Source organism: Osmerus mordax, chromosome 21 (genome assembly GCF_038355195.1).
Source record: "Osmerus mordax isolate fOsmMor3 chromosome 21, fOsmMor3.pri, whole genome shotgun sequence".
Lineage (NCBI taxonomy): Eukaryota > Metazoa > Chordata > Actinopteri > Osmeriformes > Osmeridae > Osmerus > Osmerus mordax.
This window is the reverse complement of record NC_090070.1, coordinates 1,062,890-1,088,738: the sequence shown is the minus strand read 5'-3', so window position 1 is coordinate 1,088,738 and position 25,849 is coordinate 1,062,890. Positions and strand designations below refer to the sequence as shown.

General features: G+C 41.6%; 1 protein-coding gene across 2 annotated transcripts; it reads right to left on the bottom strand.

Moving 5' to 3' along the window:
• Positions 1 to 7,967: 7,967 nt before the first annotated feature.
• rrbp1b (ribosome binding protein 1b) lies at positions 7,968 to 24,015 on the bottom strand. Of its 2 annotated transcripts, XM_067259592.1 has the most exons (30): positions 23,981 to 24,015; positions 20,724 to 21,410; positions 20,313 to 20,470; positions 19,583 to 19,705; positions 18,877 to 19,029; positions 18,125 to 18,243; positions 17,607 to 17,760; positions 16,929 to 17,067; positions 16,474 to 16,673; positions 16,267 to 16,304; positions 16,045 to 16,158; positions 15,850 to 15,892; positions 15,642 to 15,679; positions 15,219 to 15,306; positions 14,867 to 14,995; positions 14,565 to 14,605; positions 14,358 to 14,445; positions 13,789 to 13,881; positions 13,433 to 13,525; positions 13,219 to 13,317; positions 13,015 to 13,104; positions 12,636 to 12,728; positions 12,482 to 12,553; positions 12,096 to 12,188; positions 11,786 to 11,869; positions 11,126 to 11,197; positions 9,937 to 10,020; positions 8,980 to 9,060; positions 8,559 to 8,702; positions 7,968 to 8,456 (listed from the first exon to the last, which is right to left on the bottom strand). In XM_067259592.1, the coding sequence occupies exons 2-30, from the start codon at positions 21,379 to 21,381 to the stop codon at positions 8,418 to 8,420; spliced, it is 3,420 nt and encodes a 1,139-aa protein (XP_067115693.1). In that variant the 5' UTR covers positions 21,382 to 21,410; positions 23,981 to 24,015; the 3' UTR covers positions 7,968 to 8,417. The 2 variants fall into 2 exon arrangements, with proteins under 2 accessions (XP_067115693.1, XP_067115694.1); XM_067259593.1 differs by lacking the exon at positions 11,126 to 11,197.
• Between the last annotated feature and the right edge of the window lie 1,834 nt (positions 24,016 to 25,849).

Sequence of the window (25,849 nt, the reverse complement as noted above, 5' to 3'; positions counted from 1 at the left end):
GAACACCTCAAAGTCTGCAAAATCCAAGAAAGAGGGCTGGCAAAAAGTAGCAGACCAAATTAAATGTAGAGGAGTGACAACACGTTTTATCGCTTATTACAGTAAGCTAGGCCTATGTTTTTTTTTTCATACTTTCATATTTTCATTTATCATCTTTAATGTCATATGATGTGGTTTCAACAAATGTATTATGTAAATGACACCTTCACAAAAAAACGATAAACTATCCTCTCAAAAAGTATTGGCTAGCATATCGCGCTGTGCTTAAGGAGCCTATCACGCAATGAGCAATTAATTCGGTTTCATGTTAAATTCTGCTTATTGGGTGTGCTCAAGCCTTCGGCGAGAGCACAACCTTTGTTCTCTCACATATATATTTATTTATTATTATTATTTATTTTCGCCCCCCTAAGGATCAGTCAATATTTGGACTACATACACAACGGCGGTGTCAAAAGGTTCGTCTTGGTAGCGATTGTGTTGGTTGTATTTTTATTTACGTTCCGTTGCATGGTTTAAGTAGAAATTGCGTTTTTGTGGTGAAAAGTGAAGCTAACGGTGGCTAATTTGCTAGCCACAGTCACTGACGTTACTAACGTCACTACGTAACTAACGTCACGAAAACACGCGTGACTACCTGTAGCAGAACATTCGTTTCACATCTGTTAACTTGGGGGATAGCTAGGCTAACTATAGCTTTACTGCAAGGCAGCTGCAGGAACGCCACAAGCAAAGAGGCCAGGGTGATAACTATTTACTCATTTTACTTTGTGATGTGAAACACAATTATGAAATGTAATGTACAATATTAGCTGATATTATTAAGGAAGTAGGCCCACATCTACTTTTGGAAACAGTAGTCTACTATTTCACTGAAGCATTAGCATCATGACATTAGCCTCTGTTGCCCGGGCAACACATACTACAGTGGTCTATGATGCATCTGTTTTCAATCTTTAAAATAAACATTCCTCACAAATACATTTTCGTTGTAGGATTTATTATGACATTACATTACAAGTAAACGATTTGTGGGTGAAATTATCATTACCTGTGGTTTCAAACCAGTGTTGCTCACTGCAACGCTGTAGCCTACGCGAGACACTACAAAAACATCTACACAGCTGTAGGAAGTCAAACGGCGACAGAACATGTTCGGCACTCCCCTTACTTAACCCTTGTATAATCTTCGGGTCATTCTGACCCATCAGTCATTGTGACCCACCGTCGTATTGCGACAAATTTACCGCATACAAAAACAAAGTGAAGCATTTTCTTTTAACCGTTGGGCTCTCTCAGACCCCCCACATTGTAAAGGTTAAAAGAAAAATATTTTTATTTGTTTTTGTATTGGGTAAAATTGGGTAAACACAACAATGGTTCGTTATGAACCTTTGGGTCATGTGACCCGAAGGCAGCCCAAGGGTTAAATCAAAAGTCTATCTAACTACTAACCTAAATAATTAATTTCAGCCTTAACCGTACAACGGAACGTTAAATCCAATTCAACCAACGCAATCGCTACCAAGACGAACACAGCAGTAGTCTACTAGTACTGTACCGTAGTAGTACAATTTACCGAGGCAGCTTCTCCACACAGGGCTAAATCGCATTTTGCGTTGTTACTGACAATGATCGCTAGTGAGCTTTTTATGAATGAGCGATTTTCCACTAAATAAATGTCAAGCTTATTTACGTTTTGTGGGGCATATTTTCAGTTAGCAGATGGGACTGTCTGAATCGCGATTCCATCTTCTACTGCCGGGTAACGTCGTAGAATAATCTTAAAAGGGGGTTCTTTATTAATGAATGAATGCAATGAGTAGGCTACATGCCTGAAAATATCACGAGAAGGGAAAAACTTAAAATGACGTTTATGTCATAGAGATTAGGTCCATTTTTACACCGGTCTGCCAAATTTATTCGTTTTGATTCAACGATGAGGCTGCCTCTTGCAGGGGAAATGAGAAGACATCTATTTCATTCTACACTTCACTCGTATTTTCAGTTGTAAATAAGCAGCAAAAAAAATGCTTTTAAATCTATTTAATCTTTATAAATTATAAAACACTTTGGATAAAAGCGTCTGCTAAAATGAATAAATGTATAAATAATAAGTATGCATTTTCATATAAAATATACAGAAATCAGTTGTAAAAATGTCATTCAAAAACGGACCCCTGTGCAACCGACGCAAGCAAGCACACCCTATAATTCCCCCAGAAATTGTACCCTCTCCAGTTATTCTTGCATAGCTGGATTTGATTGTTGACGATTTGTCATTATCTTGGATTGTTCGGTTCTTCGAAGATCATTCTGGACTTGCTGTCATAGCAACAAGTCCTTTAGCTTAAACCTGCTCTGGAGCAAGATTTGATTGCGACTATATAAGCAGAGGTGATACAGGAAGTCTGTCACAGACATGTCTTGTCCGTTTTAACGACGACAATCTGTTGCGGACGGTGCAAGAATAATTAGCAGAATTTAACATGAAACCGAATTAATTGCTCATTGCGTGATAGATAGATCCAAGCACAGCGCGATATGCTAATAGCCTATACTTTTTGAGAGATATAGCCTATCGTTTTTTTTGTGAGGGTGTGATTTACATCATAAATTTGTTGAAACCACATTATGACATTAAAGATGATAAACAAGGTATGAAAATAAAAAAACATAGGCCTATCTTAATGTAATAGGCGATGACACATCTAACGTGGTCACTACTATACATTTAATTTGGTCTGCTACTTTTTGCCAGCCCTCTTTCTTGAATTTTGCAGACTGAAGTGTTCCCTGGCGTTCTGATTAAATCTTCAAATTCTGAGCATTTGCATATTACAATTCATTTTCAAAGAAACTTGTAATATTAAAAATGTTACTTTACATGGGTAGTTTAATTGTGTAAAGTTTCATTTTGATAGGAGTAAAGGAAAAAAATAGCTCCATTGGGGTGTAATGTTGCCTGGCCTTATTGGCACACATCTCGGATTGATGAGAATTAAACATATTTCCACAAATAGGAATTCTTAGGACTTTTAGTATGTTGTTCTGGAGACCTCATAGAATTTTTTTTTTTACAATTAGTCTAATAGTCTAATTAGTCTAAGTCGTATAATAATGGGAAAAGCATGGTGGATGGAAAAAGAAACAATTGACTGCCAAACAAATCTAATGATTGGGTTCATAGTCAATCTTTGGTCTAATTAGGGGCGTGTCCAGGGAGTGGCCTGAAAAGTGATTGGCCACCACCCCTACCATGCGATCGGCTATTTGCTGACCGTCTTGTCCATATGCATGAATACTGATCAGCTCACTGAGCACCTCTCCTCAAATCAGCTTTATGAACCTCTCCAGTCTGGATTTCGTCTCCACCACAGCACTGAAACTGCATTAGCCAAGGTAGTCAATGATCTACTGTTAGCCTCTGACGCGGGTTCTATCTCTGTCCTGGTTCTTCTAGACCTAAGTGCAGCTTTTGACACGGTGGATCATGAGATTCTCTTGGAACGTATGGAGAACTATGTTGGGATTTCTGGTACGTCACTTCAGTGGTTTAGATCGTATCTATCTGATAGATCACAATATGTCCACTATGATGGCTGCTCATCCAGGAGCTCCACTGTAAAATACGGAGTACCACAGGGTTCAGTTCTAAGCCCTCTGTTATTTTCACTCTATATGCTGCCTTTAGGAAACATAATTAGAAGCTCTGGGGTAAATTTTCACTGTTATGCAGATGATACTCAGCTATATATGTCTATAAAGTCTGGAGAATTTCCACATGCTATGGAAAAATGTGTTTCTAGGTTGAGAGCTTGGATGACTGCAAATTTCCTTCTTCTAAATTCGGATAAAACCGAGGTTCAAATTTTCGGTCCTAAAAAATATATAATTTTTTTTTCCAATCTGACCTTAGACCTAGACGGCGTCAAAGTCTCTCAAAGCCAGCTAGTAAAAAATTTAGGAGTCACAATGGACCCAGACCTTTCGTTTGAGTACCATATTAAGCAAATTACCAGAACTGCATTTTTCATATACGTAATATTGCCAAAATACGAAAATTTCTCTCAAAGGATGATGCCGAAAAACTAATACATGCATTTGTTACGTCCCGATTGGACTATTGCAATGTGTTGTTCTCTGGCCTCCCAATTACCCACCCAAAAAATGTACAGCGGGTGCAAAATGCTGCTGCTAGACTATTGACCAGAACAAGAAAGTTTGATCACATAACATCTACTCTTGTCTCTCTACACTGGCTCCCTATCCAAGCCAGAGCTGACTTCAAAGTTCTACTACTAACCTACAAATCTCTGCATGGATTGGCACCACTGTACCTCTCCGGTCTCCTTGCACCCTATTGCCCCGCAAGGACACTTAGATCTCAAGATGCCGGCTATCTGGTGGTTCCCAAAGTTAAGAAAAAAACAGCTGGAGGTAGGGCGTTCTCATATAGAGCACCTCTTCTCTGGAACAAATTACCTGTCTCAATTAAGGAGTCTGATACTGTTTCGACATTTAAAATTAGGTTAAAAACGTTATTGTTTAGTCAATTCTTTGACTGTTAAAGGTAAGTATGTTACTAGTTGGAGGCAATGGGGGACGGGTTGTTTCCATCCTTATTCTATAATTATAACTTATTTTAGAGTTCTCTTCCCCTGGAACAGATTTCATGTTCCAAACGAGGGGGGCTGTCGCTGTCTTGGTGTTTGGGGTTGCATCAAATTCCCCTTTTTTGCTCTGTTAAATTGCTGCACCAGTCCACACTTGACCGGTGGGGATCTCATTCTATTATGACTGTAACTGTTAGCTGCTCCTGGCATTCTCTAATCCCTGCTCTCCTCTCTCTGTCCCCCCCCCACACACATCCCTTGTGGTGTGGGGGGTTTGAGTTGTCAGCACCTGCCTGGTCGTCGGTCAGCCAACGCTGGACCTGGTCGCAAGTCTCCCGGTCCTGTCCTACATCTATAAAGTTGAACAATGGATTTTGGTGTTTCAAAACCCATCGACACTGTATGACTATGTTTAGCCTGTGTTCTGCTCCTCCAACCGTCTCTGGAGGAGGGGATCCCTCTCTGAATTGCTCCTCCCAAGGTTTCTTCCATTTTTTTTCTCCTGTTGAGAGATTTTTGGGAGTTTTTCCTTGTCTTCTTTGAGGGTTTAGGTTGGTTGAGGGGCAGATCTATGGGCGTATGTGAAGCCCTCTGTGACATGCTTGCGTGTAAAAAGGGCTATACAAATTGATTTGATTTGACCAATGAAAAAAATCTACAATATGAGGGGCGGGAGTTCAGGCTGAGCGGCATGTTCAACAACTACACTGGAGAAGCATGAGAGAAGACGCTGATGATAGTAACGTCGATTTTTCCATGTGTGCTGGGAGATATTCGTAAGGAAACATTCAGAAACTAAACATGAGCTAGAAATTTGTATGACGTTATTCAACACCATGCAGCCCCTTTACCTTCGGTGTATGGAATACAGTTCGTATTAAATAGCCTGATGTAAAGTCTCTACAGACTGTAGCTTGCTTTGCTAAATAGCATGCTAGTTAGCAAGCATTCACGATATGTGAGACATTTTATTTATAAGATGTTAAATACCCATGCCATTTGTCTGTAAGTGTTTCACATGATGATTGGTTTGTAGAGTAGTTAACATAAGTAACGCAATGCATTACTTGAACTTACTATATTAAGTGGAAATCATGATCTTGGCTTACTTCAGTCGTAAGATGACCGAGGTGAAGTTAGTTTCATATTTGACATTCGTCTCACATTCAGAAGACGCTACTTTGCACCGTCGCGTTAGGTACCGGGTAAAAACTACCCATACAATTTTGAAAAATGATTTTGAATAATGAATTCAATGAAATAACTTCACTGCATGTTTAGTGTGCCTTGTCGTTAAGTCGAAAAGTATGGTTAAGCCAAGAAGGTACAAAGAACCATTTGAAGTGTATAGCAGTGATATTTAGGTAAGTTACATAAACCAAGATGCTGACTGACTTAACTTCTTAATCCTAAAGAAGGCTTGTGTTCTTTCTCTAAAATCTCACAGAGCTTGATAAAACCACTTACTCATACTAATATAAATAACTTGTCGTCGTCATCTGCCGCTTGTCCGGGGGTCGGGTCGCGGGGGCAGCAACCTAAGCAGGGAGGCCCAGACTTCCCTCTCCCCAGCCACTTCCACCAGCTCTTCCTGGGGGACCCCGAGGCGTTCCCAGGCCAGCCGAGAGACATAGTCCCTCCAGCGTGTCCTGGGTCTTCCCCGGGGCCTCTTCCCAGTGGGACGTGCCCAGAACACCTCACCAGGGAGGCGTCCAGGAGGCATCCTGATCAAATGCCAGAGCCACCTCAACTGGCTCCTCTCGACATGGAGGAGCAGTGGTTCTACTCTGAGCCCCTCCTGGATGACCGAGCTTCTCACCCTATCTCTAAGGGAGAGCCTGGACACCCTGCGGAGAAAACTCATTTTGGCCGCTTGTATTCGCGATCTCGTTCTTTTGGTCACTACCCACAGTTTGTGACCATAGGTGAGGGTAAGAACATAGATCGACTGGTACATAGAGAGCTTCGCCTTTTGACTCAGCCCCTTCTTCACCGTGACGGACAGATGCAGAGCCCGCATCACTACGGACACGGCACCGATCCGCCTGTCGATCTCGCGCTCCAATATTCCCTCACTCGTGAACAAGACCCCGAGATACTTGAACTCCTCCGCTTGGGTCAAGATCTCCTCCCTGACCCGGAGATTGCACTCCACCCTTTTCCGGTCGATAACCATGGCCTCAGATTTGGAGGTGCTGATTCCCATCCCAGCCGCTTCGCATTCGGTTGCGAACCGCTCCAGTGAGAGCTGAAGGTCACGGCCCGATGAAGCCATCAGGACCACATCATCCGCAAAACGCAGTGACCCGATCCTGAGGTCACCAAACCGGACCCCCTCAACGCCCTGGCTGCGCCTAGAAATTCTGTCCATATAAGTTGTGAACAGAATCGGTGACAAAGGGCAGCCCTGGCAGAGTCCAACCCTCACCGGGAACAAGTTCGACTTACTGCCGGCAATGTGGACCAAACTCTGGCACCAGTCGTACAGGGACCGGACAGCCCCGATCAGGGAATCCGGTACCCCGTACTCCCGGAGCACCCCCCACATGAGCCCCCGAGGGACACGGTCGAACGTCTTTTCCAAATCCACAAAACATGTGTAGACTGGTTGGGCGAACTCCCATGCACCCTCCAGGACCCTGCCGAGGGTGTAAAGCTGTTCCACGACCAGGACGAAAACCACATTGCTCCTCCTGAACCCGAGGTTCGACAATCCGACGGACCCTCCTCTCCAGAACCCCTGAATAGACTTTCCCAGGGAGGCTGAGGAGTGTGATCTCCCTAAAGTTGGAGCACACCCTCCGGTCCTCCTTTTTAAAGAGGGGAACTCCCACCTCTGGGAGAACTTCGATCATGTCTCGGGGGGGGCCGGGGACATTGAGTCCGAATGGGCCATGTTCCGGGCCTCCATTGTTGAGGCGGCTGACCGGAGCTGCGACCGCAAGGTGGTCGGTGCATGTCGCGGCGGTAAACCTCGAACCTGGTGGTGGACGCTGGAGGTGAGGGATGCCATCAAGCTGAAGGAGGCCTATTGGACTTTATTGGCTGGTAGGACTCTAGAGGCAGCTGATGTGTACCGGCAGGCCAAGCGGAATGCGGCTTTAGCGTTCGGAGGCAAAAACCTGGGCGATCCTTTACAGACTAGATACCTGATGCAGTCTTTGAAGGAAAATGAAAGTAACATACTCAGTGTTTAGGTAGCCATCTGAGGACACACCCAGTCAACTTGTTTTCTAAAATAAACGGTTGCATTCCTTTCCAAAGTATGTAAACAGAACATTTTTACAGGACCGAAACATGTTTCTCTTGGGCTACCAGAACATTATATTGAATGAACACAACCAATACTTGTCTACATATTTTATTTAGTTACAAATTCTCACATTTGGTAGCAATCCACTACAAAGAGTAAAATGCACGAATGTTGAATTGCCTCTGTACCATGAATAACCTTACTTTTCATACAAAAAGGTCAGACAAGAGAACAAAGTGATTGCACCAGTCGCTGCACGTGTAACATGCAAGCATTTTCCCTTTTGAATAACACTGGACAATTTAAGTGTTCTTAGGAATGTAAAGGTAAAAACACAGGAGCTTTCTGACATAGCCAGACAGATCCTCAATTGATTGTTGGTTTCAACATAATAAAAATGCATACACAAAACTGCTATACTCCCTGTACCTTAACACAATTGATACTGTTCAACTAAATAAACTACGATACAGAGTAGAAGACAATAAAACAATGAGTATAAAGTTTTAAGGCATGTTGGCAAGTTGTGTCATGTCTGTTCTGTCTTCTCAGACGGACGTCCCTTCCTTTGGCTCTTCAGATTCATTCTGGAAACAAACAGCAGGAAATAAACCAACAGATACTTCTGAACACGTTTACAGTCAGTAACCAATTGTAACTTTGCTATTGACTGAATGAACTCAGGCTACCTGTCCCAGAAGCTGGTCCTGAAGGGTTTTGACGGTGTCCTTCTCTTTGGCGAGCTGCTCCTGGGTGGCCTTGAGAAGCTGCTGCAGCTTGGTGGCTGCTTGGCCCAAGTCTTTGGTCAACCGTTTCTCCTTCTCTAATCTCTCCTGTACAAGTAGAACACAGCGGAAAGGAACAATAAGGTTGAAGAAAATGTTTCTGTTTAGAGTCCCATTAAAATTGGTGTTCATTTGATGTTAATCTTTGACTCTTCCCCTGATGTGAAGTTTGGCAATAACTGGTTGAAAATATTATTTAACATACACTATTTTGACATAATAGTTGACAGGCAAATAAGTGCTGAGGAAATTACTGAAGTTACTGCTAACTGATGCATAAACAGACAGTGTAAAGGATTTTGTGAAAATGAACAGAGACAATGACCTTTAGTTCTGCAGAGGAACACTCCTCTGCTGCCTTCATTTGGTCCATCTGGGTCTGCAGCGCAGCAACACACTTCTGAGTCTGTAGGAAAGAGTAAAACTTGGTTTCATATCATTCTAGCAAACCTATATGTCATTGCTTAATGTTAGAATTATTCCTCAAGAAATGCAGAGCCGCTGGAGTCAAAGTAGATCGACGGTTTATTCTTGCAGCAAGGAGACAAGTCTATGGCTGTCACGCCCTCCACTTCCTGATTCCAGGCTCCGGTATTCAAGACCATCTTTTCAAGCTTACCCGTCAAACCTACACACCTGCCATCCATCACTTCATCAACCCAACAGTACTTCAATCCTGGTGTTCCTTCCACTCACCACCAGATCGTCTGCTCTGTTTACGCAGTCAGTCCTGTTGGTTACTGACAGTCTAATTCAGCTGTTGACTAGATCCTTACTTGCCTTTTTTGTTTGCAGATCCACCAGCTCCATCTACCATACCTTGCCTGCCCTGCCCCATCTGCCCTTCGTTGTTCCTCCGGTCGGTCTCTTGTTTCAATAACCCCCCCCCCCTGAACCTCTACGCCTTGTGTCGTGCGCTTGGGTCCACAAGCAAGCCCTAACAATGGCGGTACAGAGTTGGATAAAATCTAGTATTCATGCATGATTATTTATACAACATAAACATGTTTCATATCTATTTTGCACGCCAGATCAGTTTTCATAACACATTATTAGGTAGGAAATATTTCCACACTTATTTTCATGCAGTATAAAGGTTACATCCTTAATTTCTCTAACACTTAAACACAATGAAACGATTAAGTTGACAGTGACATGTCTTAAAAAGGTGCAGTCTGTAATTTGTGTCAATAAGCTAAGCATACCAGGTCAAGCAATTTTACTTACAAACCACACTTCATTAGTAAAACACTGGGATTGACTAGATTGTTCGTTGTGTTACCTCTTCATAGTCACTGGCCAGCTGCTGTCTCATCTCCTCCTCGGTTTGCAGCTTATTTGTGGACTGTTCAAGTTGGGTTTGGATCTGTGGGACGCAAACAGACAATGACACTGTTATTATAATACTTATAATATAATACTGTTAGACTAGTGACAACACCAGAGCTGGGCCCAGTTCTAAAACATCCCCCTCCTACAAACCAGCTCCCTGCTGCATTACCTATACATCTCATATAGCTTCTCGAGGGCAAAAACATAAAATAAAAAAAACATCAATAAATTCAATAGTTTATAAATGCACTTTCTAATTATTAGATTATGTTTTTTTCTCCTTTTCAGGAAAAGGGCCTGGAAATAGCATGATAGCTTTGCTCTTTCAAAGCTGACATTTCAAGTTTCACAGCTTTTCAAAGGAAATACTAGATAATTGATCTAGTAGCCCACAGGAGCTGAAAAGAAGTTGGAGATACTCATGATTGGTCATATCATTGTTTGGGGAAAGCTAGGTAAGTAAGTAAGACTTTATTTATATAGCACATTTCATACAAGAATTGTAGCTCAAGGTGCTTTTGGTGATTAGTGGTGCTCTTAAAAAAGCTTTTGGACAACGTAGAGACCACCTTGCTCCCTTACCACTGAGCTCTGGGTCCTAAAAGTATGCAGTGTTAAACTGTTATTTGTTAATGGCATGTCTGCATTTCTCCACACAAATATGTTCAATACTGAAGTCTTTATGGTGATAGTTTTAGTTTTTTAGTTGCCTTGCTCGCCTCATGCAGAATATAAGCAATGATTAGCTCCTCATATTACAAGCTGCAGCCTTTGAGAACTATCAGACTGGATAATAGAACCTTCCAAACACTGTTCCTTTTTCAACCCAACTGTTCCATCAGGGGTGAAATGGGACATATCTTCAGTATGTGACAATGTTCAAGCCCGAAAAAATTCACAAAGAAGACTAACGACCACAATTCAATTCCATGGACGTTTCTAGATCAGTCATCAATACATAGTGTTAGTGGTAAAAGATAAAGTACCAAACTTAGAGCTTGGTTTACGGTAGTTTAACTGGTACAAAGAGCAACGTTTTTAGTAGTGTGGCGATGCTGTTAGCTTGGTTGGAAAGCTCCATGGTCTGATAGTTCTCTGAGGCCAGTACAGGGTGAACCCAGCTGGCCTGGCACCCTGACCTGAGAGGGGGTCTCGGAGGGCATCTCCTCGCTTTGCGCGCACTCCACCGCCTCGCTCAGCTGCCCCCTGACCTGGAACAGGAAGCGGGGACTCAAACATACAGTCGACCATTGAAAGAGGCCCCTATGAAGTGGATCTATGAAGTGTACAGTACATGTTGCCCTGAACCGCTGATAATGGCTCAGATGTTTTCAACATCCCTCAGTGGTTCAGGTTAGTACTGGGGATGGAGTCATCTAATGAGAGATCTGCAGTTGACAGGACACTTTGAGTGGGAAGCAAAAGCAGATAGGATCCTAATGATTGGCAAAGCTGATGCTGTCATTAAGTTGACAGCATCTCATGGCAATGTCATTAAGACAGTTGGTGCATTTGTTACAGATGCAGTTACATGTCGTGGAAGTGGGTCTGTGAAACAGTTGCAGTCTGTTTGTCTTTTTGATGGGAATGTCTCAGATAATGAAAACTGCCCTTCTGGACTTTGGACCTCTCTTCTTTAAAAAGATTCACAGTTATAGAGCTCTAGTTCCATCAGACAAGCACCCCGAATGAGAGATAGCATTATCAGGGTATTCAAACATGGCTATTGTAAACCAGTGGACCACACAGCCCAGAGAGCTTGATAAAAACACATCCACGAGAACAGAGGTTAAACATACCAGAGACAGTTCCATTGCCTGGTTCTGTGCTTCTGACTTAGCCACCTCCAGCTGGCTCTGTGTCTCTGATAACAAACCCTTCAGCTGCGAGAACAAAGAACATTCATAGTCAATGTACAGCAATACTATGCTAGACAGCGGCAGAAGCAGTCTCGCATGTAGCTTTCAGAAATACATATACTATATTTTATATATAAGGAGGAGGTTAAAATCGTATTGGCTGAAACGCAATATTTTTTGTCTTCCGTAAAGTAGTTGATAGTTTATCAAAATGAAAACAGATTCCTCCTCACAATCCAGACTGTCTTACCTGGGCCACCTCCTCAGCGTAGGTCTGGCTGAAGCTAATAGATTCCAACTGTTTCTCCAGCTGGGCTTCTAGAAGCATCACCTGTTCTTTCAGCTGCAGAGAATAGGGTACAAATGTTTCCACATCTATACAAGGAAATATTATTTTTTAACTGGTAAAACTAATGGGTGACGCAAAACTAGTTGGCACTATAGAACTATAACTTCATTCAACCAACTTCATTCAATATTCTCATGGAGAAAAAATAAAATAAAAAATTATATATATATATATATATATATATATATATATATAATAATAATAATTGCAACACCCCCTTGTATTCTAAGGCATGGACTAAAGTTTAGGCACTGTGTGTCTATGGACAAAATACGTGAGTCCTCTACCTGGTCTGTGTTTTCACCCTCTTTTGTCATGGCCTCGTGGGCTTCTTCCAACACCTTCACCTGATCTAGAGCCTGGAGGACAAAAGGCACAATGGATCTTGTTAAAATATATTGAGGTAAGACACAGAACAAACTTCAGAAAAAAAACACATACTGCTTGCCGTTGCTCCTCAGCCTCCGCTATCTTGGCCTTCCAGACTAGTTCCTCTTCCTCCACACTCTTCTGAAGGTCCTTCAGCATGCCCTCCTGGAGGGAGATGGAAAAAAGGAGAGAGAGCGAGAGAATGCAGTCAGACTGTGTTTCATGCTGCAGTGTGACATTCCCTATTTGACAATTATTCATGACTTTCCTCAGCAAAGCAATCTCTAGTCTCGTCCTTCCAGCATTCTCATACATGTGCCCCACCTCAATATATCCTGTCCTGTGTGAAATTACTGATTACTGAAAACACAGAAATCCCCTCACAAATCAAATTAAATGAGGTTGGGAGTAAAGCTAGAGTAAATACTCTAGAAGTAGTATGTTTCCTTACAGTTTCAGCTAGGACTGTTCTGTACTGCTCACATTCCACCTGTAGTGTTTTCTGTGATTCCTCTGCCTCTTGAAGTTTTGACAAGAGTTCCTGAAGTGATGACAGAAGCCATGTTGGTGACTTTGTTCAACGTTTTTAGATACAAGCTCAAACGTTCATCACAGTCATAAAGTAAACAGACCATAAAGGACCTGCAGTCCTTACCCCAGAGTCTGTTGTTTGAATGCTCTCCTGCTGAGCTTCCTGATGCTGTAGATGTTTACTCTCCTGTGCTTGCTGGATAAATAAGTCCAGCCAGTTGTTCTGGTGAGCAGAAACATAAATTTATTAGGTCAAACTCCATCATGCCATATAATGAATGAGTTAAAACTCTCATAACCCTTATGTTTACATATGAAATAGTTAAAAATGAACACACCTGCTCAGTTTCTAAGGGGATGTCGGGGAAGAGGATCTGAAGAGTCTTAATGGATTCTGTCTGGAAGGATGTCAGTGCATCTTCAGCTTGGCTCTACAAACAAAAATATCAGCACACGTTATTCATTTTTCTAGATGAACAAGACTAATATTTGAAATTATTGTATATAGTATACAATATTTGAATATTGTATCTACCACTAGGGCTATAAAAGACAGTCAGACGCAAAAACTACCACCACTACTGTACTCTTCAAAATAAGCACTTAAAGAAGTATATTAACAATTGAAATGGTTTAGCTGTGAGTAAATTGTGGCTTTCTATGAGGTCAATCAGGATGGTGTGCTGCTACTGACCAGTGCCCCCTTAGCCTCGGCCAGTCTCTCCACATTCATCTTCTCAGCTGCAGACAAGGCCTCCATGGCTGCCCAGTTCTTCTCACGGAGGTCCTACAAGCAGAAGATTAGTTTGAATTAGTTGGACCCTGAGGATATAATGTTGAACGCCGGCAACTTTCCCCGCCTGGGTTTTAATAAAGTGTTATCTTGTCTCAACTTTTAAATTCAATATTAAAATCACGCCTTATATGAAGACGTAAACATATTACTAGTAATATAAATTTCAACTTGCGACTAAAATTCGAAGAACTGCCTGAGGCTTTTGTTCAGTTTACCGTTATCTCTGTATCCTTCAATACAGGATCATATCTACGAAAGAGGGACTCCAAATGATACCTCTGTTTTTCAGACTTTATTCAATAACCAACACAAGTCAGGCAGGCTGCGCATGAGCATAAACCTTTTTGACTATCAAGATATGAACCCTTTGTTAAGTCCCAAGGGGGAACTGGCCTAAACTTCCCTTATCCCAGATTGACTTGAAAACGACACAAAAGAGCGAGTCCGCCCACATGGCATCAACTTACGTTACTTTTGTTCTTGACTTGCTCCATTTCCTCTTTCAGCTGCTGGAGCTCCTCCTCCATTGACAACATCTGTGAATCCTTCTCTAGACTAAAGGCACAACATACCCATCAGTCAATCACCTTCTTTGCACTCAAAAGGACATTTTGGAGTTGAACCAAATGGGAACGGCTATGGGCCCGTCTATAGCACTGGGGACAGACACATACCTTTCAAATGGTTGTTCTGCTTCAGTTCCACTCCCAGACCCCTGGATTGAAGAGACATTAAAGACAGTTTATCACCACACTTACAAACAGAGCCTTTTCCTATAGCAGGCAGCAACAACATCTTACTGAAATTGCAAGCCTCTTGCTCGAGCCTAAAGACTTAATTAGATAATTGTTTTTAGTCCTAAATTTGATTCATGGAAGTCTACTCTACATAGAGAACTTTAGGAGTCTTTTAAGAGACTATTTCATGCATGGGCTGCATTTGAAGCCATTACATTTACAAGTGCATTTGTACTTACAGCCTGGGTGCTCTTTCCCAGTTCTATGTCGTCCCTCAGTTGTTTGAGTTCGTCCTCCAATGCTGCCACCTGGCTCTCTCTGTCTTTCAGACTGATCTGGAGCTGGTCTGTGTCCACATCCATCTCCAGCTGATAAATAAATGAAAGCCGTCATTAGGAACTATCTTGGAGCAGGGTTAGGGTTAGTACAATATTTTACATTTTTGCCACTGTTCCAGTGGGTTTTTTTTGTGATGGTACTAGTTAAACAGCTTATTTGTTAAGTTTATGACCCTGGTCTGATTAGTAACAATGTGCCCAGGTAACCATCTAAGATCAGGACATGGATAAATAAAGTTAACAGACAACTTACAGTTTTGGTGCTCTTTGCCTCCAGCTCTGCTCTCACTGTCTGTAGTTGTTCCTCGAGGGATGCTATCGTGCTTTCTTTTTCTTGCAAACTATTTAAAAAAAAAAGAAAATCTGCTGGTTTTCGATTGCACCACTTACAATGTCCTATTTTTGTCAAATGATGTAGACAAATGTCATCCTGAACCTAATTACATGACATTTGAATGTGTTCTTATTAAAGCTATTAATGTTAATTTTATCTGAATTCTATTAACAACTAGATATCTACAACATTTGAATGAAAGGAAGGACTGAATCCAAACTTAAGATACACATGTGCAATACAGCTCTCCAACTGGGGCAAAATCTGAGTGTACATGTGCTTCCCATATACAAAACGAAATCAAATTCAAACTTGTTTGTTTATCAAGCATCCTGGGCATACCTGTTCTGTAAAAGTTCAATTTCAACCATGTTTGCAGCCTAAAAAAAAGAAACAAATATGAAAAACAGACAAGGGCATGCCTTGAAAGGTAGGTAGTAGTGACAGCAGACACTGAATGGTTCAAGATTAAAACAATATGAACCAACCCAGACCACTAGAGGACATACACTGAGTAACCGAGTATAGCCATAATTTATACGAAACTTACAGAACTATCTATCTGCACAATCTGGTCTTCCTCTTCTTTCACCCTGAAGAGCCGGAAAACAAACACATATATTTAAGGTTTGCAAGGTCTTTATGGAAAGACTAAAAGCACAAATACATTATGCAGAATGTATTTACAGTATAGTATAGACTCAAAGCAGGCTGTACTGTTGTGTGCCCCAGTCTGCCAACATACCCATTCTGTTGTGGTTCTTGGATGGTCTGTGCTGTTTTTACAAGCTCCAGTTCGTCTCTTAACTGCTTCAGCTCTTCTTCCAAAGTGGTTACCTGGCTTTCCTTTTCCTTCAGACTAAAAATAGAAGAAAAAATCTTTTGTTAAGGAGGAAGGCTGGTTCAAAGATTGAAGAAATCGATAAACTGATTACATTTGACTTATTTTGAATATAACTGAACGTACCTGTTCTTTAGCATCTCTATCTCATGTGGAACATCATCCTGAGAAGAAATAACAATATGCTGAGATTCAATGGCAAAGATACAGCAGTTGTATGTTAATCGGACGCAATAACATGGATTTTAGCGGAACTGAGTTCAACCTATGAAAAAATTAGAAAAGGGTTGTAGGCTTGAATACCTGCTACAGTATCTAAGGAATTGAGCTTACCTGTGCTTCGGAGGGGGTGGCAGCTTCTGTAACAGTCTCAATCACCTGCTCCTCAGCTTGGCTCTCTACTGGCTCATCCTTTAGGAGGACTTCCTCCTCCTTCTCCTTCTCTGCCTGCTCCTTCTGGGCCCTAAGGGCCTCCAGCTCCTCACAGCGCTCCTTCAGCTCTGCCTCGGTGGCTGTGACACGCTCCTGCAGCTCTGTGGAGGATCATCATCCTCATCATCTTCATCACCCCATAATCGTCATCATTATCAATAGACCCAATGAAAATATCTGCAAGCACATTCTTCCCTTTTGTATATAACTTAACAATATCCTTGGTCTTGTGCATAGCCAACAAATCAAGAATCTGTAAATTGCCCATGAAGGCAGAACGCCCTTCCGGAAGGATGCAAGTGAAGCAGTCTTAGAATGGGGGGTGTTGTGTGTGAGAAGTGTCGTGCCCCACTGACCAGCCATAGTGACGGCTTCTTGATGGGCCTGTTCCAGCTGGGTCTGCATGGTGCTGCTGGTCTCCTGGGCCACTCTCAGCTCCTGGCTCACCCCCTCCAGCTTCTCAAGCAGCGCCTGCTCCCCCTCCACATGGATGGCCTGCAGCAGCCAATGAGATGTGTTATAAGGCATCGCATGGTATGATTATAATCGATTATAGGCAGGGCAAGTCTCCTCAATGAGGATGACCTGCGTTAAAGAGTTTAAAGAAAGAAATGTAAGAAGAGTGGAAAGATGACAGGCCCTTAGCATACTTCAGGTTCATTACGCAAATTAAGATACAGGCAGGTGGAAAGAACACACCTTGCTCTCTAATCAGCTTTAAAGAAACGTCCATATGGATAATACTTATCTAATCTACTATACAACTATATCAATGCACAAGTTTGGAATTCTAGGATATGGAATTGGGCAAAGGGCTGCTACAGGGTTAGGTCCTGATTAGGTCTATGGATCTCAGCTGTGGTTGGAGGATCAATAGAGAGGTCAGGAGCCACAAATGGTTGGCTCATCTCCACTATCCAATCCTGTAGGCTTTTGCTTAGCGAGGACATTGTCTGTATTAATGTGGTACTGTCCCTTACAAATGCATGTACTACAGCGTGCGTAGTGGAATCTCTGGGTAGGAATGCGCTCACCTGGATCTGGGAAAGTTGCTCGTCTGCGGCCGCCACCTTCGCCTCCAGGGCTTTCCTGCGCTCCTCGTCCACTTGCAGCGCCTCGGTCCTCTCTCCCAGCTCCCTGCCCAGACGCACACAGTCCTGCCTCAACTTGGCCAGCTCCGCGTTCTGCCTAGGAGCCAGAAAGACAAAAAATAGATGGAGGGAGAAATAAAGAGAAAGATAGAGGGAGAGAGAGATAAAGTGAGACAATGTGTCGCATTACAAACATGTGTTAAACTTTAATTTTTTCCAAGAAGAAGACAATCCCACTCTGCACACCCTAAACCACCTAGGAGCATGTAGTGGGAACTAGACATGAGCATGTGATGCCTGTCAGATTATGAAGACCTGCCATAAAACACAAAAAAAGCTTTTAACACTTAAGCCTCATCTAATGTTTTTAACTAAACCGGTTCCATCTTGATTTTCTGTCACCGGGGGCCAAGTAGGAGAGTCTGCACACAAAATGCTGACTGCTGGTGGAAACGCCCTACCTGCTCTCAGCCTGGCTGGTGGCTTTGTTGAGGGCGTCCCTCAGGATTGAGTTCTCCTGCTGCAGACGAGCCAGCTGTGCGTTGGGACCATTGTCAAGCTGCTCCTGCAAGCTTTGGATCTGTGTGGAGAAAAAGGGCCAAGCAAAACATCTGTACTGGCTGTGCTTTGTACCAGCAGGCAGCAGTATGTCTCATGCCCATGGGGTCGAATGTTTAGAAAATAATCTAATTTAAAGGCAGGGTAGGTAATGTTGTTGAGACACACTTTTCGTCATATTTGCTGAAATAAACTTCACATCCTGATAGCAACCAATAAATCTAAAGGTTTGACAGCCAAATTTAAATAAATCAGATATCTGTGGGCGTCGCAGGAGTGTAATAAACACTTACAATTATTTAGTTCGGACCAAACTTAATGATTGGATGGCATTTGGACTGAATGCAATGATTGTACAGGATACTTGTCCGTCTACCTACCTACATCGGAGCAGTAGTCAGGCAGCACCTTCATGTGTTTTGGGGGAGTGGCTATTTTGGTGGTGGGATATTTTGGTTTGAATCCTTTCAAATTCAAGCCAAAATTGCTAGGATCGCAAAACTTACCGATCCAGCCTTTAATAATATTTGAATATTTATATAAAATATTGAATATCAACTAATATTATTGCTTATGTAAAAGAGACAATACACATAAAAAAATATCTTAGGCATCTTGTCAATTTCCAGATCCATCATCCGTCATGACCTCTGACCTTGAGGTTGAGTTGCTGAGTCTCGGCCACGTGATCCTGGTAGGAGGCCTGCATGCGGGTCTGCAGGGCCTTCACCTCCTGGGAGCTGGCTTTCAGCTCGGAGCTCAGACGGGTCTCCAACGACGCCATCTTGGACTTCTCTGCATTGAGCTCCTGTGTTAACAAAAATGTCCTGACATTACATACCTGATGATTCTGCCTAACTTTTGTTTTAACAAATACTTTGCTCGGATGAGGAAATGCAAAACACTCCACTGCAGGGCGGAAACCTTGTATCTTCATAATTGTATTTTCATTAATCAATGCTATTGGTCACCTTTTATGTCTGTTTGATGGCATTGGCAAAACATTTAGCCAATTTAAAATATTAAAAAGAGAGTTTGTGACAAAATCTTGTAACTCAGTTGGATACTTCAACTGTCAACAAAACATTGCAGCTCCCCCCGCATCCATCTTGCAAGTATCTGACCATATGTAAAGACACAATACCAACTTTGATGATGCGGTGTTCAATTATTTAAATATATATATATATATAAATAAATAGAGAGAGATTTAGAAATATATATATATATATATTTTACCTCCTTAAAAGTAACGGTTTTGGACAAACAAGCTTTCAACCCGTCAGCGACGGGTAAAAAGAGCTCTCAGTAAAAAGGCTCTGCTGTCTCGTCACTTTGCAGAGGGTCGGTCTGATGTTTACCTTGGTCAGCTCCTTCACAAGGTTCTTGGCAGTTGTGGTATCATGCTGCTCAGCTGTCAGCTGCTTCTCCTTCTCTTCCAGATGCTTCTTCAGGACAGCCAGGGGATCACCCTTTTGAGAAGCCTATGACAAGATCAAAACATTACATACATTGGATATATATATATATATATATATATATATATATTAGAATATCTTTATGGAACAGCGAGAAAACACATTTATGTCATGACACATCTTCATACAAAATGCTTTATGTCAAAAATATTAATCATGACCAAGACATAATTGTGCCAACAACAACGCAGTCTAGGTCTCAATATTCGTAAAATGTTCCTCAAACGTTTGAAAGTCCTCTGAGTGTTCTATCATTAAGGTGTTGCTAGGCTTCATTAATTTGCAACCTTTGGCTGTTTGGAAGTGAGCTGGCGGGAAATGTCGACACAGTGAGTGTTCAACCCAGACAAAGATATTTATCATGCACCATCATGTCTAGGTCAGATTAACCGTAACCACGGTTTCCACAGGACAGTTTTTGTTTCCAGAAAGTTTGTCCCCTCCTCTCTGTTGTGTTGTTAACTCTGAATCATCTGTGACACCTAAATATGTGTAAGCTCAGCTATTGTGTTGTAGTGTCTTGTATTTGATTGTATTGTTGGTCTGACTTTTGAAACTAGGTCTATTAACTGCACATACAATGAAGGTATGTGTGGTAAGAAGAATAGCATACCAGTTGCCAGGTATCCTGAGCCAGACCGGGCTTGTCACTGAGGATCTCAATGAGCTTCTGGGTTTCTCCTTCGCTGAACGTCATGCTGCTGACTGTGGACAGCAGGGTCTTGAAGGGTAGAAGCAGGGGAGCATCCACAGGGTCCACCACAGCAGACACTACGAAGAGAGAAGAGAATAACATGATCTCATCCACATCATTCGTTTGACTTCCTGGTGCACTGTGACAACAGTCGGTATATCAAATAGATATCCTTCAAGTGAGCTGAGCCATCAAGCTACTTTACTGATTAAACGTTTTCCAAACATACTCTATATTAAAAAGGGCTAGGTAGGAAAGGCTTTTTCTAGACCAGGCCAGTCTTACTTTATGGCATTAAAAAAAGAAAACCTTTTCAGCAACAGTACCAACCTGGCTCTGCCTTCGCCTTGGACTTCTTCTTCTTAGAGGGGGCCGCTGTCTTGGTCTCTTCAGCCTTGGTAACAGCTGGTGACTCACTAGTGACCGGAACAGGAGCAGCGGCAATCACCGGGGCAACCTCTGCTACAGGCGGCACAGCCATGACAGGCACTTCCTTGACAGTCTCCAGTACAGGGGCAGGCTCCACTTTGGCAACCTTCTTCTTCTTCTTCTCCTTCGGGGATGGGGCAGGAGGGGCCTCCACGTCTACAGGGGCGGGAGCGGCAGCAACAACAGCAGGCTCGGGGGCCGTAGGTTCGGGCTCGGGGGCTGCGGTGGGCTCTGGTGCAGGTTCGGGTTCAAGCTCAGGCTCAGGTTCACTAATAGGCTCCACGGGCTCAGCAACTGATTCCGAGTCAGGAAGTTTACCGTTGGGCCGATCGTCCTTCTTCCTGGCCTTGCCTTTCTTCTCGGACGCCTTCTCTTTTTTCTTTTTTTCGGAGCGCTGGGGTTGGGTCTTGCTAAGCTCACGCCGTTGCTTGGCCAGGGCCTCCTCATAAGAGGTCTCCTTCATGGAGAGGGTGGAGACCAGTGCAATCCCGATGGCCGACACCACCATGAATCCACCAAAAACCATGAAGCCGAGAGTCTGGGGGTCGTAGACGTCCATGTCTGTTTAATCGTGTCCCTCCGCTAAGCCTGGGCCAGACAGAAACACACACAGACAGGCCAGAATAATTACGGGTCACCGTTACTCATCAAACAGAGAATGCCATGAAACATGACTCCACTTTCTGAAATGAACAAAACGATTCTGTTGCCCATTATTCTTTTCATTATTAGGACATGAAATAGTGACACTGTGACCAGATATTAAAGAAATTGCAAATGGGACCCTGGTGAGTTCATTGCAACTGCTCCAGACCGCAACACAGTAATACAGTCACCTATATTTGACTTGTTGGCATTAAGGTGTTTTATTCCTTAGTCAGTTACTAGTGTTGTACAATTACCATTTTAGAATTTGAAGATATTTGCAACTATTAAATACAAACTGTTCCTTGATTCTGAACATCAACATACTGTAGAACTGTCTACTTCTGATCCGTGATCTACTGTACTTTCTATATGCACGATTTGTATGTTGCTTTGGATAAAAGGTCAGCTAAATAAATACAAATGCAAATGTAGACATCTGAAGAAACTACTTAAATACATTTTTTACTGATCTGTTTCCATTACAAATAGTAACACAAAAAATGTGTGTCAAACCCTAAACTTCCCTACCAATGCCTATTTAGAAGGCATGAGCCTTAGCACATATTTTGTATATTAACTCCAAGCTATAAGGACACAACAGAAATTGTTAACACTAAATATACACATATTTTTATATAGACACATTTTAAAGATGGTCAAATGTAGGGCTCACTTCTGACAGCCTGAAATGTCACTGGACTGTGATAAATGTTTGTTATTTTGATACCTTGTTTTGCTTTGGCTGATCGTACAGCACTGTGGCTAAAACTGCTTGTTTTAATATGTGCTACGTAGAAATTTGTGGACTTGGACAAAACAACGATGAGTTCAGTCTCAACCTCTAGACCACAGGAGAATGCATGTGATGCAACACCTTTGATTGACACACACACCCCCTCACTTGGCTCCCCTCAGCCACACGTTCAAAGACAACATTCTGTCATCAGTTTACAAAAGGTACATTTCTTATAAAAAATTATTAAAAAGGGGCTGCCCACATTGATTCCTTAAGATAATAAAAAAAAAAAAACCCAGTCCATAGGATATAGTGATGACACAAGCTGTGCTATGCGTCTTTTACATAGTGATCCCTAATTAACATAAACTGTGCAGATTGGTTTGACTGCTTAATCATATGGATGTGTTCAACACTTTTCCATAACAATCGAATAACTGATTATATAAGTTGATTGTGCAGTAAAGGTAAGTGTTTTGCCCAAACACTCAAGGCTTCATGTGACAAAAGTGCTGACTACTACTGCATCAAACAAAGACACACCCCCTCTCTTTATATTATAATGGTACACTTATGTTGTAAGCAGTGTTATTAAAATAGGAATTCATATCAGTTCTGGAAGAAGACTTAATTACATAATTAATTGTAAAACCTAAGACTCATAAATAATTATTGCATACATTATTAAATATTAAATATATATATCAAATGAACCCTAATCGGAATTGTATGACTGACACTGTAAAATGTAGCCCACCTACCAACATTGACTATGCTGACATAGGAGTCTCTAAAGAGTCATGGAGTTGAAGGGGGCTACGTGTCTTTACAGACAATTAACCCCTTGTGCTGGACCTTATGTAACAAAGTACAGCACTTGCCTTACGTTTCAGTTGGCTTTACGACTTATTTGCTACAAAATAACTTACTTAACAAACTACATAATAACATAATAATTAAATAATCGTCAACAACTGAACAATGTACCACCTCGTCGAACAGTATTTGGTTATCTAAATGTTAACGTCACACTCAAACATCCTATTCTCGCTGGTACCAGTTCAGGAACATAAATGTGTAATTTCACTGTAAATATTTTACTGGGTTCTCGAGTCAGACAAGTCGAAAAGGATTCCTAATGTCGAGATGCAATTTTCCATATGTTCCACCACCTCCTCTTCCAGTCGAAGATTCATTACAGTCGCTTATTTTATTAAAGGATGTTGATTGATCAGTCCTGACTGCCTTCTGCACGTCTGCATCTTTCGTTTCTTTTATAATCAGTAATACACGAGGGCTGAAAGTACACCCATGGTTAATGCACAATCAATTATAAAACTAAACTTTTTACTTTATAAAAATCTTTCATTCGACAAACAATTATAAAACACACTTTGATATGATTGAAGATCAACAATCGCAGGTCGTAAGTTGCCCAAAACGTCTGAGTTATTGTTTACACAGAAACCCGTTGCAAAGTAAAGAAAAACTTTTGGTTACAGGTTAGTGAATCCAATTTCAAGCTCACACTGAATTGTCAAATAAAAAATATCCAGCAACACTGTAACTGTGAAAAAATGTCCCACTTCGAGGGGGCATTTTTTCCTGATGTGAGAAAATTAATTCATTTTCAAACTACACTCATTCGTCCTTTTGCACCTCCTACAAAATTGGCATTGGGACCTAAAAGCAGTTCCTAACACCGAATTGAATTGAAAAATACTTTAAAATATTTTGCCACGTTACAAATGATGTAGAAATGTAACTTTCTTACCCCAACGACTTGAGTTCTCTCTTTCAGAATAGCCGATGAGTGTGGAGTCGTGGCACTTTCTCTGAGCTGGTAAAATGCCTGCCTACTGCCCAAAAACTTAATTCAAAAAGACATTTCATTGGGTGCAGAAATGGTCAATCACAGGAATTTAAACCAATCACGTCATTCTAAGGCTGCACATAAACGAAGAGGCGAGACCAACGAACGTCTTACTCCTTCTGGGATTTGTAGTTTTACATTTCTGCTTCAATAGCTCTGTGATCCACGTGTTACTTTCACACATTTAAATGCACGTAGGCACACCCACATTGCACACACTCCTCAATTTGGTTCATAGTACTCACACACACTGAAATAAGCATGCACTACCACATGCATGCAGAAAGGCTTGCAAACACCTCATAACATATATCTCAGTATCAGTTCGGCAAACTAACTAAATCAATCAACTAAAGTTGATATTGCCTGTGGTCACCGATAATACTGTCATTTCAGTACAGTTTCTAAAATATTAAGGAGTCATATTGAAATAACTAAATTACTGAAATAAAACAACACTAAAATTGGATTTAAACACAAGAGCCTCTCTTTTATCACCAGGATGCCCAGACTGAGCTGATCTAAGAAACATGAAGACAACTCTGCCCAGAAGTTCTTAACTTGTCTCTATCTTAACTTCCTGTCTCTAGAAGCTCACTGAATACAAACAGCTGCTTGGAGACTCTGGGCTCGCTTGTCTACTCTGTTTCATCTCACAGTGGACCAACTGAATTTTCCTAAGGGCCCTGCATTTTTCTGTGGAAGGTGGGGGATACAGTTCAGTGTTTATGGGAGTAGTCTTGTTTTAATCCAAAGGACACATATATTTTTGAGGGTATATTGTATGGGTCTTTTTTTTAAGAATGAAAGAAGTTAATGGTCAAAGAAAGGTTAGTGGATGACTAAGAGATGGTTTGGGTTTGCAGCTTTGTGTCAGCTGTGAACCTACAATTGAGCACCTGCACTTGTTAACACATTTGTGAGAGTTTCATTAACGCTTCATGTGTTATACTTTGAGACTAAAGGACACTTTTCATTTAATGTATTCACATTATGAACTCTCAACAAGACTTGATGTCTCACCTTCAATTAAAAGCACATAGAGAAACCTTAGGACTTCTAAATAATTGTGCATTGGAGAATCTCACAATACAGGACAGTCTTTGGAACATTAATCAGATACTTAGTCCCCCCAAAAAATTATATTGGAAAACGTTGGCCTACTTTGATTGGGTGCTACCTTACCTTGCAAGTCCAAATTGGACAGAAATAAATGAAGAGATGGCTTATATTTCCAGCAAAAAGTATCACATATCACAACACCTATAGTTTCATGGGAATGAACCAACACACAAAGCTTCCATGAGTATCCAGGAAGTAGCTAGTGGAAGAATTATAGTGTTGCAAAGGTTCAAGTTACAGTTACCTGGATTACATAACCTACGGGTCACAATCTCACCACTGAAAGGGGGTTACATCATCCTTTTTATTTTCAAGTTCCCCTAAAGATTACATTATTGATAATAGCTGTGATTAGTCAATCTAGGCTTCCATTCAATGGTAGTTGGCTTTTCATCAGTAGATTTGATTTGAGTCAACCAATCAAGTGTTTAGTAACATGAATACAAGAAGCTCAACTTGCTGTAAAGTGTCAAACATTTGTATCACCACATCATATCATGTTGCCATATCAAGTGTTGTTATACTGTATACAAGATATAGTATAGGTTTCCCTCTGTGATAGTGGGATGTTGAAAGAGGGACACAGGTAACATAGCATGGGAGAAACTAGATAAATAGTGGCATGTCTGACTTTGTTAGCTTTTCTGT